General features: G+C 48.5%; 1 protein-coding gene across 1 annotated transcript; it reads left to right on the forward strand.

The window, feature by feature from the left end:
- Window positions 1–2,285: 2,285 nt before the first annotated feature.
- PtA15_7A159 (uncharacterized protein) lies at window positions 2,286–7,360 on the forward strand (the record flags this gene model as incomplete). The annotated part of the gene is made up of 12 exons (XM_053170736.1): window positions 2,286–2,297; window positions 2,419–2,538; window positions 2,609–2,921; window positions 2,986–3,342; window positions 3,429–4,061; window positions 4,181–4,362; window positions 4,433–4,497; window positions 4,560–4,933; window positions 5,013–5,440; window positions 5,609–5,986; window positions 6,065–6,341; window positions 7,275–7,360. 12 exons carry the CDS (start codon window positions 2,286–2,288, stop codon window positions 7,358–7,360), a joined length of 3,225 nt encoding a protein of 1,074 aa, XP_053021988.1.
- Window positions 7,361–15,640: the final 8,280 nt, after the last annotated feature.

The raw sequence follows: 15,640 nt of genomic DNA on the forward strand, positions 1-15,640 counted from the left end.
CTACGTTCAGGATTTTCGGGTCAAGGGCGTTTATCCACATTCCTAGTGAAAAGAGAGACAAGCTGGCAGATAGAGCTCTAGAAGCGTATATGGTTGCTCACTTGGAGGCGAGCAAAGGATGGCTCTTTTATCTACCGTCCGAGAATCGTTTCATCAGCTCGGCAATGGTACGCTTTGTTGACAGCGTACCTCGAGTCACGATTCCCAGTTCAAAGCAGATCAATCCAACAAATGCCGCCAACCCTCAAGGAAAAATGTTGCTCGAGTTCATTGCTCAACAGATAACCCTCAGGAACTTTGTCAATGAGATTGAGTTCAAGAATCAAGAACTCCTAGTTGATGCTGTGCTGCAATCATGCGCCTTCTATGGTGTAGACATACCAAAGACGTATAAACAAGCAATGAAGTCAGGCGACAAGCACAATTGGGCTGGGGCAATCGCAGAAGAACTCGCCAATCTTGAACAGATGGATGTCTGGGAATCTAAACCAATGCCGGCAGGGACCAAACCACTTGACGGTCGGTGGGTCTTCGCAAAGAAGACGGGGGCTGATGGGAATTCTACCCGTTTTAAAGCCCGCTACGTTGCTAAGGGCTTCAAGCAGATAGCGGGTAAAGATTTTAATGCGACGTTCGCACCCACGGCCACTTTTGTATCCTTGCGCCTGCTCCTCGCTATAGCGGCACGTTTTAATTGGCCTGTTCACAGCTTCGATTTCGTGGCGGCGTATCTCAACTCTCCCATCGACGAGGAGATTTGGGTCAAGCCGCCTGATGGGGTTGAGGTCCTGGCAGGACACGGTTTCTTGCTGAAAAAGGCTCTCTATGGGACTCGCCAGGCGGCAAGGTGCTGGTGGCTCCATCTGCGAGCCATACTCAACAAGCTCGGTTATTCCCCCTCCCAATATGACAACAGCTTATATATCCTACGGCACAAGGAAGAGTCAGGCGTTATCTGGGTCCACGTCGACGATGACGTCGTCACTGCCTCCAGTGAGGCCCTAATCAAGAAGCTTGAAGTTGATCTCAAGGACGTGTTGAGAATCAAATGGAGTTCCCATCTGGATTCCATAGTGGGGCTGAATATTGAGCGTACTGAGTCTGGTTTCATTCTTACGCAGCCAAAGCTCACCCAGACCATTCTGGATGAAGAATGGGATGGGATACAGGTAGCCAAAACTCCGCTCCCACCGAATTTCAATGCCGCGACGGAAGAAGGTGATCCAGCGTCCTCCTCGAAGTACCTGCATGTCATTGGCATGTTTAGCTATTTGGCAGTTGGGACAAGGCCTGACATAGCTTTTGCGGTTAACTATTTGGCGCGTTTCTCCGCCAAACCAAGTGTTACCCATTGGAAGGGATTACGACATCTTGTGAATTATTTGGCAGGTTCTACTGATCAACGTTTATGCCTTTTCCCCAACAGAGAGCCCAAGGCGTTGAAGACTTTCTGTGATGCATCCTGGGGTGGCAAGTTCTCGCAGTCATCTTTTGGAGTTTTGGTGGAATTCATAGGGTGCCCAGTCCTGTGGGTGGCGCGAAGGCAGGCCTCCGTGGCGGCCTCGACATGCCACGCGGAATACATGGCGTTGGGAGCTGCCACGAGACACACTTTATGGGTAAGGCACCTGCTTAAAGATATTCTCAAGACTGATTTCGTTGGCCACATCTACTGCGACTATCAATCGGCAGTGAAGGTGGGAACCGATGACGCTGCGAACAAGCGCACAAGGCATACTGACCGTGATTTTTACATCACCAACGAAGCCCTGTTTCGTAAGTTAACAACACTGACTTGGATTCCGACCAGCAAACAAAAAGCGGATATTTTCACTAAAAGTCTCCCGCCTGAACTGTTCAAGAGGATGAGAAGTTTCCTTTTTAAAGCTTCCTAATTTCTTTCCTATCTCTTTCTTCCTTTCTCTTTTTATATCCTCCATTGTTTGTTTCCGGAACTATCTCAATATTTCCTCTGGGTATGCCTCTTATATACGAAATTCTGTGTTTTAAACTCTACTGCTCTTTTGTTTTCCTTTTCTTTCTTTCTTCTCTTTCATGCATATTTTTGTAGATAGGGTCTAGCGGCTAGGCGAGGGGGTGGCTGTTGTAACCTAACCACTTAGGTTACAATTAGTGACACTCGCCTACCGATAGACCATACTATGTCCCTCGGAGAATAAGCTGCAGAGCTGATTCTCCGCATTCACTACGTTATTCAGGTCTTTTGTCACATTAGGCTGCAGGCTCAGCTGATCGACGCGCAGCCCCGATCAGCTGCTGCGGCGATGGAGTGCCCGGTCAGCTGGGCGTGGGGGAGTGGTTTGCGGAGTAAAGCCAACGATGAACCAGCCAGAATACTTCGACCTCGAACACCACCACCACCACCAGCACAACATCCTGCTCGAACTGCTCGACCAGCACTACCATGCATTCCGGAACAGCCTCAGCCAGCAGGATAGCAACAACCAGCACCATCTCAAGCAGCAGCTCATAGAAACAATCGAACACGCAACCCAGCCCCAAAAACCAGAGCGGAAAGTAAGCAGCAGCAGCACTGCCCATCTACTTAGTAACCAGCAACAGCACACTGACTAGAAACTAATATCAGAGATCCAGACAGCGACCAGACAGCCAGAACACCCACTGCACAAAGGCAGCCAGATCACTCGCATCGATCAACTCCACAGCCGGACTACTCTCACGGCGAGCATCACAGTCAACAAACCAGTACCACCCCTTCCACCCACTACTAACCCCACCCCTCCTCAACCCACCAACCTACTACCCCGAAAACACCCCCACCGAACTCAGTCTAAACAACAACGAAAACTCATTCCACCCCAACAACAACAACTCAAATCCTCAGCCCAGCAGCCATCCACCACCCGATCCCCTCAGCGAACGCCACAAGAACCTTGCAAGTCAGTCTGTCTGTCCTTGGGGGTTCAAGTTTAAAAAAGAGAGAAACTGATTGTTTACATATAGGCGCCAATGAAGCAAAGAACGGAGGAGAGACACTGCATCTGCAGCTATCAGGCATCATATCCGATCTCACATACCAACAGCAACCACAACAACAAATCCAAGAGCCGCCAACAGCCGGGCCAACCGACCTGGCCATCACTGGGCCCCCATCAGCCGAGCTGCTCGAAGCGGCTGCTGCAGACGACCATCACCACCGCCTCATCCGCCCCGCCGACCGTCCGGGTAAGCTCTCATTCACCCTCCCCTCCCAGTCGTCGTCCATCATCACAGAATCCACCTCCCGGCCCCGACGCCCCCGTCCGCTCGCCACCAGACCACACAGCAAATCATTCACCTCGCCCAGGACCCTCGGACCAGGTCTATCTTTCTGTTCTTGCCCCCCCGCAAAAAAAAAAAAACCCACAAGCGATTCCTGTGTCGCTGAATAGCTCGTTCCTCTGCAGACCATCAACACTGCCCGAGGATCGCCACCGACAGCGCACATACCCCGTACACCTTTGCAGCCACTCCATCGCTAGGACTCCCCCCCGGCGCGCGCATCGACCTCGCCTCGCTCCCCGGCACGCTCTCGGGGCTGTCGACGACTTCCTCGGCGATAGGCTTGGAGCCCTCTCAGGATGAGATCATGCAGGACAGCATGGCCGCCCCAGTTACCCAATCCGATGCGTTGTCCTCGTCTGAACAGATAGCTAACGCGACGCTGGCCGAGCACGCACAGCCGGCCCGGTCCCGCGCGCCCACGATCGACTCCCAGCGACCACCGGGCGGAGACGCGGAGATGATGCGTGCGACGACGATCGAGGACACGCCGATGGACACCGGCGACCCGTCGGGCCATCCGTTACCATCACCAACCGTCATGCCCCCGCCCGCCCCAGACCCCGCCCTCCTCGTATCCTCCTCCTCCACGGTTCCCGGCCCCGACGACCACAACCAGACCATCATCCCCCCGCCCAGAGTGCCCTCGCCCCCCGTTAATCGACAGATGGGCGCGGCGAGCGCCGGCGTCAGTCCGCTTCTTGCGGCCCAATTCGAGCCGATCTTCAACCAATGGCTGGGCAGACTATGTTCCGACCGTCAGTCTCCCTTTCCCTTTCCCCCCTTTCCCTCCTCTTCCAAGAACCGTGCCCTGCTTTCTTAGAGAATTGATGTGGTCGTCGAGAATGGTGTATGTGGATGTGGGTGTGGCACACAGTCGAGATGAAGGACGCCAAGGGCGAGCCCATCCATCAGACCCTTATGGCCCGCAAGATGCAGAGACTCGAAGAAAGCGCAGATTTTCGCCCGTTTAAGTTCCGTATACAGGCCTTCACTAATTCTTTCTTCGAGGAACTCGTCCGGAACGGCTTCCAAGAGAAGGATCTGCCGATGAAAAAGGTCCGTCTTCCCTTTGTCTGTTCTTCCTGTCATGGACTGCTTTTGTGACAGACCTTTTTGACCCGTTTAGGTTCGACAGTATCTTTGGTCTCAGTCTTGTATCTCGAGATTTAATGAAGAGGGCAAGAAAGCCAAGTAAGTAGATCCGCGACAAACAAGCCTGGAGGGGGTGCTCATGGTTGACATATGAGTGACAGGTCAAAAGGGAACCACGTGTGGCACATCGAAGCGAAGAAGATGATGAACGGACAATGGAGTTTCCTGCATTTCCAGCGAAAGATCATCGGGAATCCGCCCCCGGAAGCGTATGCGGGGGTGAAATGGACATGGACGGCGAAGGTATGGGACCCGCAATGCTCTGCCCAAAACATCAAGGCCGCCTTCTCCTCCCCCGACCTGCCCCCCTGGCTTGCGTGGAGAGGCAACCTCTTATCCGGCGTCCCGACTCTTGACCTTATCGGAACTTCTTACCTCATCACTGTCCTTGCTGCTACTAATCCGAACTCGAAATCGGCATCATCCGCCCTCGATCTTTCTTTCACCCTCACCGTCAAGTCTCCCGAGGAAATGGGTAACTAGTGTCCCCTCCTCCCCTTCCAATCCCCCGCCTTCTTCAAATCGAATGCTCACATTTTTTTTTTGGGAAATAGTTACGAGTCAGATTGACAAGAATCAGAAAACAGAGGATAATAATCCAGCCTTGCAATCCGATTCGACTGTTCCGCAAAGTTCATCGGAGCAAATCTCGCTCGATACCACGCCGACACATTCGCCACCTGATCTAGCCGGATTCACGAATGGGAGTTCATCGACGACCGCACTGGAGCGGATCCCGTCAGGGATGCTGCAGTTGTCCTCAGACGGCAAACATCCGACAAGCTTCAACCCAGTGCCCGGGCTGTCGCGGACGGACTCGTGCGAAAGCGTGCCGATCAGCTCGCCCATCCTCGAAGATCCGCCTAGGCTCCTCGGCCACACCCAGCAGGCCCCGTTCGACGGACTTCTTTCCGAGAGTTCTCTGTTGCACGAGTTCCGGAACGCCGTTATGAAGGAGGGCGACGGCCTCGACTTCGATTCTGTACATGCTGCTGACGTTCTTAACCGTATGATGAGCAGCACGCCCACTACCACCACCACCACCACTACAACGACAGCAACGACGACGACGGCGAAGACGGGATCGGAGGGCGTAAATGAGTTGTCTGACAATAGCCTTTCGGGATCGCTGGCCGCCGCCCGGTCCCAGTCGCTCGACTTCTCATCATCATCTTCAGCCGGTCACCCGCTGGCAGCGCTCCATCTCGACCAACAATTCGGGCTGCGCGGCCCGTCGGCTGTCCAGCAATCGGCGAGCACGATGATGGGGGCATCGGGGGAGGGCGGCGCGTTGCCAGCTGGCTTAATGTTGATTCCGTCGACTACCGCGGGGATGGTGGCGGGCGAGATGGAGCCGGAGGGATCCGCGGCTGGTGGGGGCGGCGGGACGCATGGGCTGGGCGACGGCGGAGGCGTTCTCCTGGACACGCTGATCAGCTCCTCGACGGGCGCAGTGGTAGTGGGCGATCTCGCGGGAGACACATCGCTTAGCGGGCCCGGCCTCACAGCCCGCATGCTCCTCGACGCTGTCGTCCACCACCACCACCAGCAACAACAGCAACAGGAAGAAGAACAGGCCGTGGCCTTGCACGAAGCGCGGCTCCAGACCGTGCGCGAAAACCTCATGTCCACCGACGCCTTCCTCTCTGACTCCGCCGGCGACCTCATAAGGACCGCGATCGTCTCCGACGATCCTCGCGCCAGACAGTTCGCCGCTGACGTGCTTGCGCCGATGGCGCCTGCTATTCCTGTCCCTGAGGACCCTTCTCCTGCCGTCGGAGGCGCATCGACTGGGCCGGCGGCTTCCGCTGCTGCTGGGACCAACCCCTCTGCGGGCCTCCCCGCCCCTCGATCCGTCTCCGACTCCGCCCGCCATCCCGCCCGTCTCCCGCCCGCCCCGCGCCCGCCCCAAGCCAAGCCTCCCTCTCCCCCCTCTTCTTCTTCATTACCATCCTTCGACATCCCCCACCAATCCAATCCTTCTACCTCCCTCCACCCGCTCATCCTCCGCCCGCTCCCCGGCCTCCTCCCGCCCTCGTCCCTCCTCCTCCTTCCCCCCACCACTACCTCTTCTGGTTCTTCTATGCCTGGTAATCGTCCTGCTGGTGCCGGCTGATCGCCACTCAACGCTTGTGCTGTCCCTTATCTCTACCCCCCCACTCCCGCCTTTCTTGTACTCCCTCTTTGTCTTCTTCTTTCGAGCTACGGACTCTTTTCTTCCCTTTTCTTTCTTTTTGCTTTTTTTCCTGAGCCGGGACGGGGTCCAGCAGGGGAGTGTTTTCTGTTTGTATATTTGTTGAGACGGACGGGGAGACCATCACGGCTTGTACGGCTTGTTTCTCTCTCTTCATGTACTCCTGCTTCTTGCGTCGCCCCACCGTCTCCTCCTTCTTCCATTCTTCTCTCTCTCTTGTGTGCACGTCTTCAGAGTCCTTCCAAGCCCCTTCGTGCCCGCTCTTTTCGACCACCTCGCCTTCGTTGGCCCTCCAGGAGCTTCTCATCAATCCCCTCCCCCGCAAAAAAATCAAAAGGTGTTTGTAGGTATAATACTCAACGATACTCATCAGCATACACGACCAAGGACATTCGACCGGTATCTCTTTCCTCTCTCCACATACTCTCATCTTCCCAGGCTCCTCATTCATGACTCACCACCACCACATATTACTTCCCTATATATCTTGTGTTCGGCCACTATTGTACATGGGTGACTTTTTTTTCTTTCTTCATGCTTGTGTGTATGATTCTTGCCTGGTGTGACTTCAGGCTTAGCGGGGGCCCGGTGCGTGGCGATGCATCGGGTGCTTCTTTTCTAGGGTTTTCGCCACTCTTGGCTGGTACTTGCTTGTTTCTCGCCCTCGTCCTCTGTTCTCGTCCTCTCAACTCTCAGTCGGCCGCTTGATGCCGCGTCCTTCGCCCATGTACACATCTCTTCCTCTCCTCTGACTCTCTCCCCTCCCTGCCTCTTTCCTTGCCACCCTTCTCTATCTTGCGGCGCTACGTCTCTCCATACACATCTCTTTATCTCTTTTTTTTCTCTTGTTCGGCGGTGTGTTATTGTGTCTTGGGTCTTGTAACTCTTCGATGTCTAGTAGTAGCACTGTCTTATAAACAGCCTTTTTGCTCTTGTTTCCTCATTCATCTCTCTTCTTCCTTTCGCACTTGAAGTAGCCCTCCAAAACAAGATAAAATGCACAGCCTGCAATGGGTCAACTTTGACATGAGAATAGTTATCGCTTCGATCTGGTTGAGATGTATCCATGGGTCAGATAACTTAGCAGTCCCTCTATTGGGGAGGGGACGCCGTCCTGCAGGGACCCTCCGAACTTCGGACGTTGGCTCGCTCCCCCGAGGAGGGACTTCTATTGATGCCTTCATCCTTTGGGTGTCAGAAAATGTTTGATGACCGAGATGTAGCCAATCCAACTGATCAACATGTAACTACATATCATCAAACAAGCTAATGATGGGATACATTCGACGACTGACGGGTTCAGACTCATTCAAGATCGGGAAACATACGCCAGTAAACCACCTGAAACGAATCACAGATGAAGATACGGGGCAACGGATGAAACTCCCGAAACATTTGGAGAAAAGAACGCGTTTCACTTTACCAAGTGGTTGTTTCTGCTGAGAATGCTCATACATTACATGTGTACGTACCTGGGTCACAGATCAAGAATCATCTTTGAGCTTCCTGTTACGGATTCCCACTCGTGAACACATCATAAAGCTGCACCGTGTCCCACCCACCTGCCCACCCCGAGCGAACAGACAACACGAGTATTTGTCTTCGACTATCTTACCAGGCCAAGAAACTAGCTCCAGAGAACAGCAAGTGTAATCGAGCCTAACCTTGTGAGAATTGCACAATTTTATTTCTACATCATTGTCATCTACTCTGGCATCAGCGCGATCTGGACCTGATTGGCATTTCGAGCATTGAACGTCCTATCGAATCGTTCCGTGACAGCTATTGTTACTGATACAAACTGTTGCGGTTTCCTCTAGTCTTTTTTTTTTTTTTTTTGCTTTGCGTGGCGAGTCAGACCAAGACTTGGGAGAGTCAGGCGCACGTTTTCCACACTAATAAGTTGAGTGACAAATCCCTCTGATTATCCAGCTGGTACATTTCAATGGTTAAGCCTCTATATCCTCCAGGAAGTTCAACCTGACGGCGCGGCATATCATGCTTTTCCGATTCTTGGTGGTTGCTCTGGTTTGCAGCAACAGCTATGGCTTCGGACCGCACCGCGTTGTTCCGATCAACGGCATCGATGAGATCAATGAGATCGATCAGGTCCCTCAATTTCCGTTCATGGCGGTGCGACCATTCGGTGATGACCAACTCGAAGTTAAATTCTCGAAAAAAGTGCCAATCCCCGGCCCAAATGACGGTGTAAAGACCATCGATTTGGACCTGAAAGCAGTCTGTGCCGCCATTAGAAAAGAAGAAGGCGGCGAACTAGCTGCCGCGCAACTTGAAACCATAGCTCTAGACACCATGTTCGACCTGGATCTGTTACCGGTGGATTCGCCGTTTCCAGGGAACCGAAACCATTGGATGAGGTGGTCTTCGCGCTATTCATTCACCACTTATGATGGTAAGACATTCCCCGAAATAGCGAGGTTGGTCAACAAGGTCTGCACTCAGCAAATCAACGCACAGCTACCACCACAATAGATGATCTCGGCGCTGCCATGGCGTAGCTACGATCCCGAACAAGCGTTCCTCCAATTTTTATACCTTGCAAGATCTTGCATAACCATTACTACTAGCATGCATGAGTTACTAAGCAGAAAAGATAGCAATATAATCAGACACAACACATGCAAAACTTCAAAACCCAGTTGGCTTCTCAAAAGTTTCAAATATTGTTTATAATTTCCATCGGCCACTTAGGGCCTCCCCAATCATTCTCCATGGTCATGCACCTGAGGTCATAGTCTGCACTGTGCAGTGAACCCTTGTTAACCCTGGTTTATGGAGAAAGTGATGTGGTAGGCTTGGTAGACAGCTCTCCCTCAGAAGCAACATCAGACAAATTAAAGCCCAATTATTTGTAAGTGTGATGTGAAAGAAAACTTGCAATTACCATGGTGCCTGCAGCTGGAATGCCATTTTATTTTTGGCCATTGTTTGAATCTAAACTGGTCCCAATCTGCATGCCAAATCCCAAGCATTTGGTTTGTTTTCATGGGTTCTGATTATGCATTTGGATATGTACTATATAGACCTGCGCATGAAGCTTTCAAAGTGGGCTGGGGAAAGCGTACTGTCTGCAAGTTGGTGCTCCTGAATAAACTTGAACACCTACTTGCAAAAGTACTTGCAAGGTGCTCCTGGCTATCTTGAGAACTGTTAGAGCATCTCCACCCGGGGTGGTAAACCGGGTTGCTATCCCGCGTTTACCAACCCAAACCCAAAAAACACCACCCACCCGGGGTGCCAAACGAGTTTCTATTTTGGCTCGGGAGCTAAAGATCTCAATTGGGTTGCTATGTATGGCAACCCACTAGCAACTCAATAGCAACTTTTCCCCAAGCTCATCCCCCCCTCCCTACCCACCATCAGAAGTGCTTACACCTACCCTAGAATAACTACAAATATGTACCCTCCACCAAACTGGTCATTGAGAGCACTGCAAGCTATTGATGACTGGCTGTCCTGCTAACTGTCTGCCCGGTCATTGAGAGCATCAAAAGCAATCAATGACCGGCTACACATATGACCAACCATCAAGAATATTGCAAGCTCTCAATGACTGGCTATACTGGTGATCAAGAGCTCTCTCAATGACTGGGTATACCGGTCATTGAGAGCCCTCTCAATGACTGGGTATACCGGTCATTGAGAGCCCTCTCAATGACTGGGTATACCGGTCATTGAGAGCCCTCTCAATGACTGGGTATACCGGTCATTGAGAGCCCTCTCAATGACTGGGTATACCGGTCATTGAGAGCCCTCTCAATGACTGGTCATCAAGAGCTCTCTCGATTGGTATATACCGGTCATCCAGAGCTCTGTCAATGACTGGCTACACCGGTCATCGAGAGCGTTCTTGATGACTGACTATACCGTTCATTGAGAGAGCTCTTGATGACTGACTATACCGTTCATTGAGAGCTCTCTCGATGACTGGATATACAGTCATCGAGCTCTCTCAATTGGCTATACCAATTGAGAGCCTTGAAAGCTCAAGCTTTGGAAGCTATCAATGACTGGCAATGTATTCCGGTCATTGAGAGCTTTGCAGCAAGCCATCAACAACCGGCTATACCAGTCATCAAGAGCTTGGCAAGCCATTGATGACCGGATATACCGGTCCTAGGGACCTTTGTAAGCTATTGCCGATCGGTGCCTGGCTGTATTGTTCATTAGGTTTGTTGTAACTCCATTTGATGACTTGGTCATCTTGGAGTGCTTCTGGATTATAGCAACCACGGGTGTGTGCCAGAGCCGCGCGGGTTGCTATATGCAAAAATTGAGTTGCCATCCCGGGGTTTTAGCAACCCACTTTTACCTCCCCGGGTGGAGATGCTCTTATGAGATGGATTCAACCTGCAAATCTCAAAATTGTTGGCGTTACATTTTTTTCCACTCATGTCTGTATCCATACTGGTTGAAATACCAGATCATGAGGCATAAAAATGGTGGTTTGAAAAGTTGAAAAACTCAAAATCAACCACCCTCTCCTCAAAGCAAGCCTTTTGGGAAGAGCTGTAGCTAGGTTCACAGTAATTAAATTGCCCAGCCATGACTTAACAATGTCCTATGTATCTCTGTATGTACAGGGAGGGTCTTGACTAGGTTGGCACAAGTTGGTATATGCCCCCGCCACAAGGTATTTGTTGGGCTGATTGGGAAGGAGACACTGAAACATGCTGAGACTTGTTGCACTGATATTTAGGATCATTCTGCTCAAACATCATGTGTGTTTATTTGATGTCCGATCCACCATTTTTCAGACCACATTTTGTCTACTCAAAATAGATTGTAGTTTGGGATCTCTATAAAACCACGGTATAAGCTAAAGTCTAACGCTTCCCAGTTGTTCTTCAGTCACCACCATAGATTGGTCACATAGGTTTGAAGGATAGACTGAGACTTTTTCCATCAACAGTACTTATGTATGATGATTCCACTCAAACATTATGTGTGTTCCACTTTGTATGTCCAGAACTATTTGTCTGCAGATTCCACATATATAATGGAGTAAATTCCAGGCACCAAGGACTGAGAGGAATCCACTCATTCATAACACAAACAACCACTTTTTTCCCAACCCCCATTTGACATTATCATCAGTAAATTTTACTTAAACTGTGTTGGTAGTTGGAAAATTAACATGGTATCACCAAAAACTATTTATAATCATGCTTCATTTCATAATTGGACAGCCATCTCATATACTCTATATCTCATAATGTTGATACTTATGGTTGGTCTGGTTCTGGTTGGAGGAATGGAACCATACATTGAAGCTCCTGCACTGAGTGCAACACTAGTTGCCTCCATCACCAATCACACAGCAGAGGCTGGAATGGGTAAAATAGCCATTGAAAATCTAAATGCACCCATTTATAAAGGAAGAGAAATCATACCATCTTACAAACACAAGTTTGAAGAAACACACCTTCCACAGCTGCTGGGCAATCACCAAATAACAAAAAACAAAAACTTGCAGACCTCAATCTTTTCTCCAACACTCAAGATTATATTGAACCAGTGGAGAAGACCATACCAAAAGAAAACCACGCTCCAACACAAACTAAACTTCAAGATGTTTCTTTCAAAATGGGAACTATGGAAAAGAAAGAGATCCCAGGTGGATACAAGACTCCAGTGCAAACCCTCAGGTTTCCCTTGGAAATACAATATTTTGCAGAAAAAGATGAAAAGATGGATGTCATTGGGAAAATAAATGGCAATGGCTTTCCAAAAGAGAATCCAACTTCAAGGAAACCTCAACCCCTAGATAGCCCCTCAAAAATAAAAAATTAGGCCCTGTTTGGCTGCTGCGTTATACGTGATAAATGTGCAAATTTATCACGTGCAACCCAAAGTTTGCCCCCCATCTCCACCAAAACCTTTGACCCCCCGGGGGTTGCGCGTGATAAATAAGCCCATTTATCACGTATAACGCGGCAGCCAAACAGGGCCTATATCAAAAGAAATCTTGAATTGGGTCCCACAATTGCAAGAAAAGCAATTCCAGAAAACTACCTGAGACTGAGTCCAATTGAATCTGACTCTCAAATTGATCTCCTTGCTAACTTAGCTAATTTCCCTCCTTGGGGGAGCAAAGCGACCTCCAAAGGAGGAACTTGAGTGCTGTGTCTACCTTGCGGCCTGAGAGAATTTCAACTTTTGGTGGGCACTTTCTTATAATCAACATAGCACATGGGTCTCTGGACCAAATTCCTTCTAGTTTTTGTTTCTGGGACCACCCAAGCTGTCCCCATCTATGTACTATTTCCATCTCCCCCCATCCCTTTTCTTTGATCTGCAATACCCTTTGTAACGACTGCCCCCTCCAGACTCGGCAGTACATGTACATACCCCATACATGTACATGTACATATGTACATACCCCCCAGTTATCCAAAAAAAATATGATCTCCTTCTGATGACCAATCAAGACTGATTGACCAGTCATCAACCCACCTGCATACATAGATGACCTTGAGTGTCTTGAGATTGTGAACCCCCATTCAATGATCAGTGAAGAACGGTCATTGAATGGAGGGATATTTATTCCCAATCACCCCTGTCAATCATCATTCTTTCAATGACCAATCACCGGGCTTTTCATGAATGGTCTATCAATGATTGGTCTTTCAATGACCGTTCTATCAATCACAGGCCTTTTAATGATGAATGGTCTTTTGATGACCAGTTTTATGATTACCGGTCATACAACAGCTCTGAATATAATCTGTTACCGGTTGCTGATTGTATCCATTTGATGACCGGTCAAGTTGTCATTGAATGTATGCATTCAAGCCGGATCGTCAAAGGTCTGTATGTGATAATAGTGTTGTGTTTTATGTTTACCTACAGAGAGGCTGAATGGACACAAGGGTGGTGATGGTGTCTTTATCCAAACTTGCGCTGCCTACCAAGCCGATACTGGCTGGCAAGGGTGGGTTTTTTCTTTAGCTAAGCAACCGAGCCTTGCGGGACTTGCTGGCTAGCTAAAGATTTACTGAAACAAGGGTGGATGCTCTTGGTGTTCAAAGTTGGTTTGCATAATTTTATGCATGCATAAATCATAAAATCATTTTTGCAGGGGATATGACTGTCTGATTATGTAATACAAAATTTCCTTGCCAAAACATTTTTATGATTTTATGATTTATGCATGCATAAAATTATGCAAACCAACTTTGAACACCATAACTCAAGATACATCAGATACCTTACATCTATGTATCTGTACCTGGATGATGTATCTAAAGCAGATATATCTGATATATCTAGCATATGTATCTGATGTGTCTGTATCTGTATCTGTATCTGATGTATTGGTATCTGATGTATTGGTATCTGATGTATCTGATGTATCTGTATCTGATGTTTTGGTATCTGATGTATCTGATCTATCTGTATCTGATGTAGGGGTATCTGATGTATGGGTATCTGATGTATCTGATGTATCTGTATCTGATGTAAATGATGTATCTGTATCTGATGTATCTGTATCTGTATCTGATGTATCTGATGTATCTGTATCTAATGTATCTGATGCAAAAGATGTATCTGATGTATCTTTATCTGCATCTGTATCTAGTGTATCCAAGGTATCTTTATCTGATGTAGCTGTGTCTGATTCATCTGTATCTGATATATCTGATGTATCTTTACCTGATATATCTCTATCTGGCATTTCTGTATCTGATGTATTTGATGTATCTGTATCCAATGTATGATCTGTATCTCTAATTTTTGATGTATCTGCATCTGTATCTGATATATCTATAAGTATATCTGATGCATCTGTATCTGATATATCTATATTGAATGTATCTCAGATACATCAGCTAAAGATACATCACCTACAGTTACAACAATAAATCAGCTATAGATAGATTGGATATGGATACATCGGATAAACAGCAGCTCAAGATAGATCAGATACATCACACAGATACATCAGCTACAGATACATCAGCTACAGATACATCAACTACAGATACATCAGCTACAGACACATCAACTACAGATACATCAGCTACAGACACATCAACTACAGATACATCAGCTGCAGATACATTAGATACACATACATTAGATACAGGTATGTCAGATACATCAGAAACAGAATCAGATACATAAGATGCCTCTACAGATATGTCAGATACATCAGATACACCAGATATATCACATACATCACACATAGCAAAAGTGTCAGTTTTTTTTTTCCTACTGAAGGTTGCAACTTATGGTTTGTTTGTTTTTTCTGCTGAAGGTTGCAACTTACGGTTTGCAAAATTATATTTTCATTGCAGTGTGTTACAGGTTTGCAACATCCAAGTTTATTAAAGACACAGTTTTTACACAATTAAAAAAATTAAGATCAAGGGTTCCCCCTGTAAAATCACCAAATCAAGAAAAAAACGGATGTGCTTTGTGCACTGCAAAAAACTCGTCGCGCACTGCAGGGGGCGTCCACTCGACGTCCCGGCCACAGTGCGCGGAAGCTCAAAACGCTTTGCGCACTGCAGAAAATAAACAATGAAATTCTCATTTTTTTTTCTACCAGCTGGCAGAGGGGATTTTTCTTGCCCCTCCTCCATTTTTTTGGGGTATTTGGAGCCCCCAGCATGACATAAAAAAAGGGTCTTGGAAAAACGACTCCCAACTTTTGGGAAAACGACTCCCATACGTCGGCGCAACTATTTTTCGACCAGCGCTCGACGTTGACCTAGACCCTTTTTTTGGGAGTTGTCAACCCAAAATAATTTTTTTTTGGGGGTTGTTGTGCTAATTTTTTGTATTATTTTCATTATTTTTACGGACTTACTTTGCGCACTGCGAAAAACTCTTTGCGCACTGTGGGGGTCGTCATTTTGACGTCCAGCCCCCAGTGCGCGCTTCTGCGACGGCTCTTCGCGCACTGCAAATTAAAATGGGTGATTTTTCACTTTTTTTTGCTGCCAGCCAGCAGGGGGGATT

The sequence above is a fragment of the Puccinia triticina genome, chromosome 7A (assembly GCF_026914185.1).
Source record: "Puccinia triticina chromosome 7A, complete sequence".
Classification (NCBI taxonomy): Eukaryota; Fungi; Basidiomycota; class Pucciniomycetes; order Pucciniales; family Pucciniaceae; genus Puccinia; species Puccinia triticina.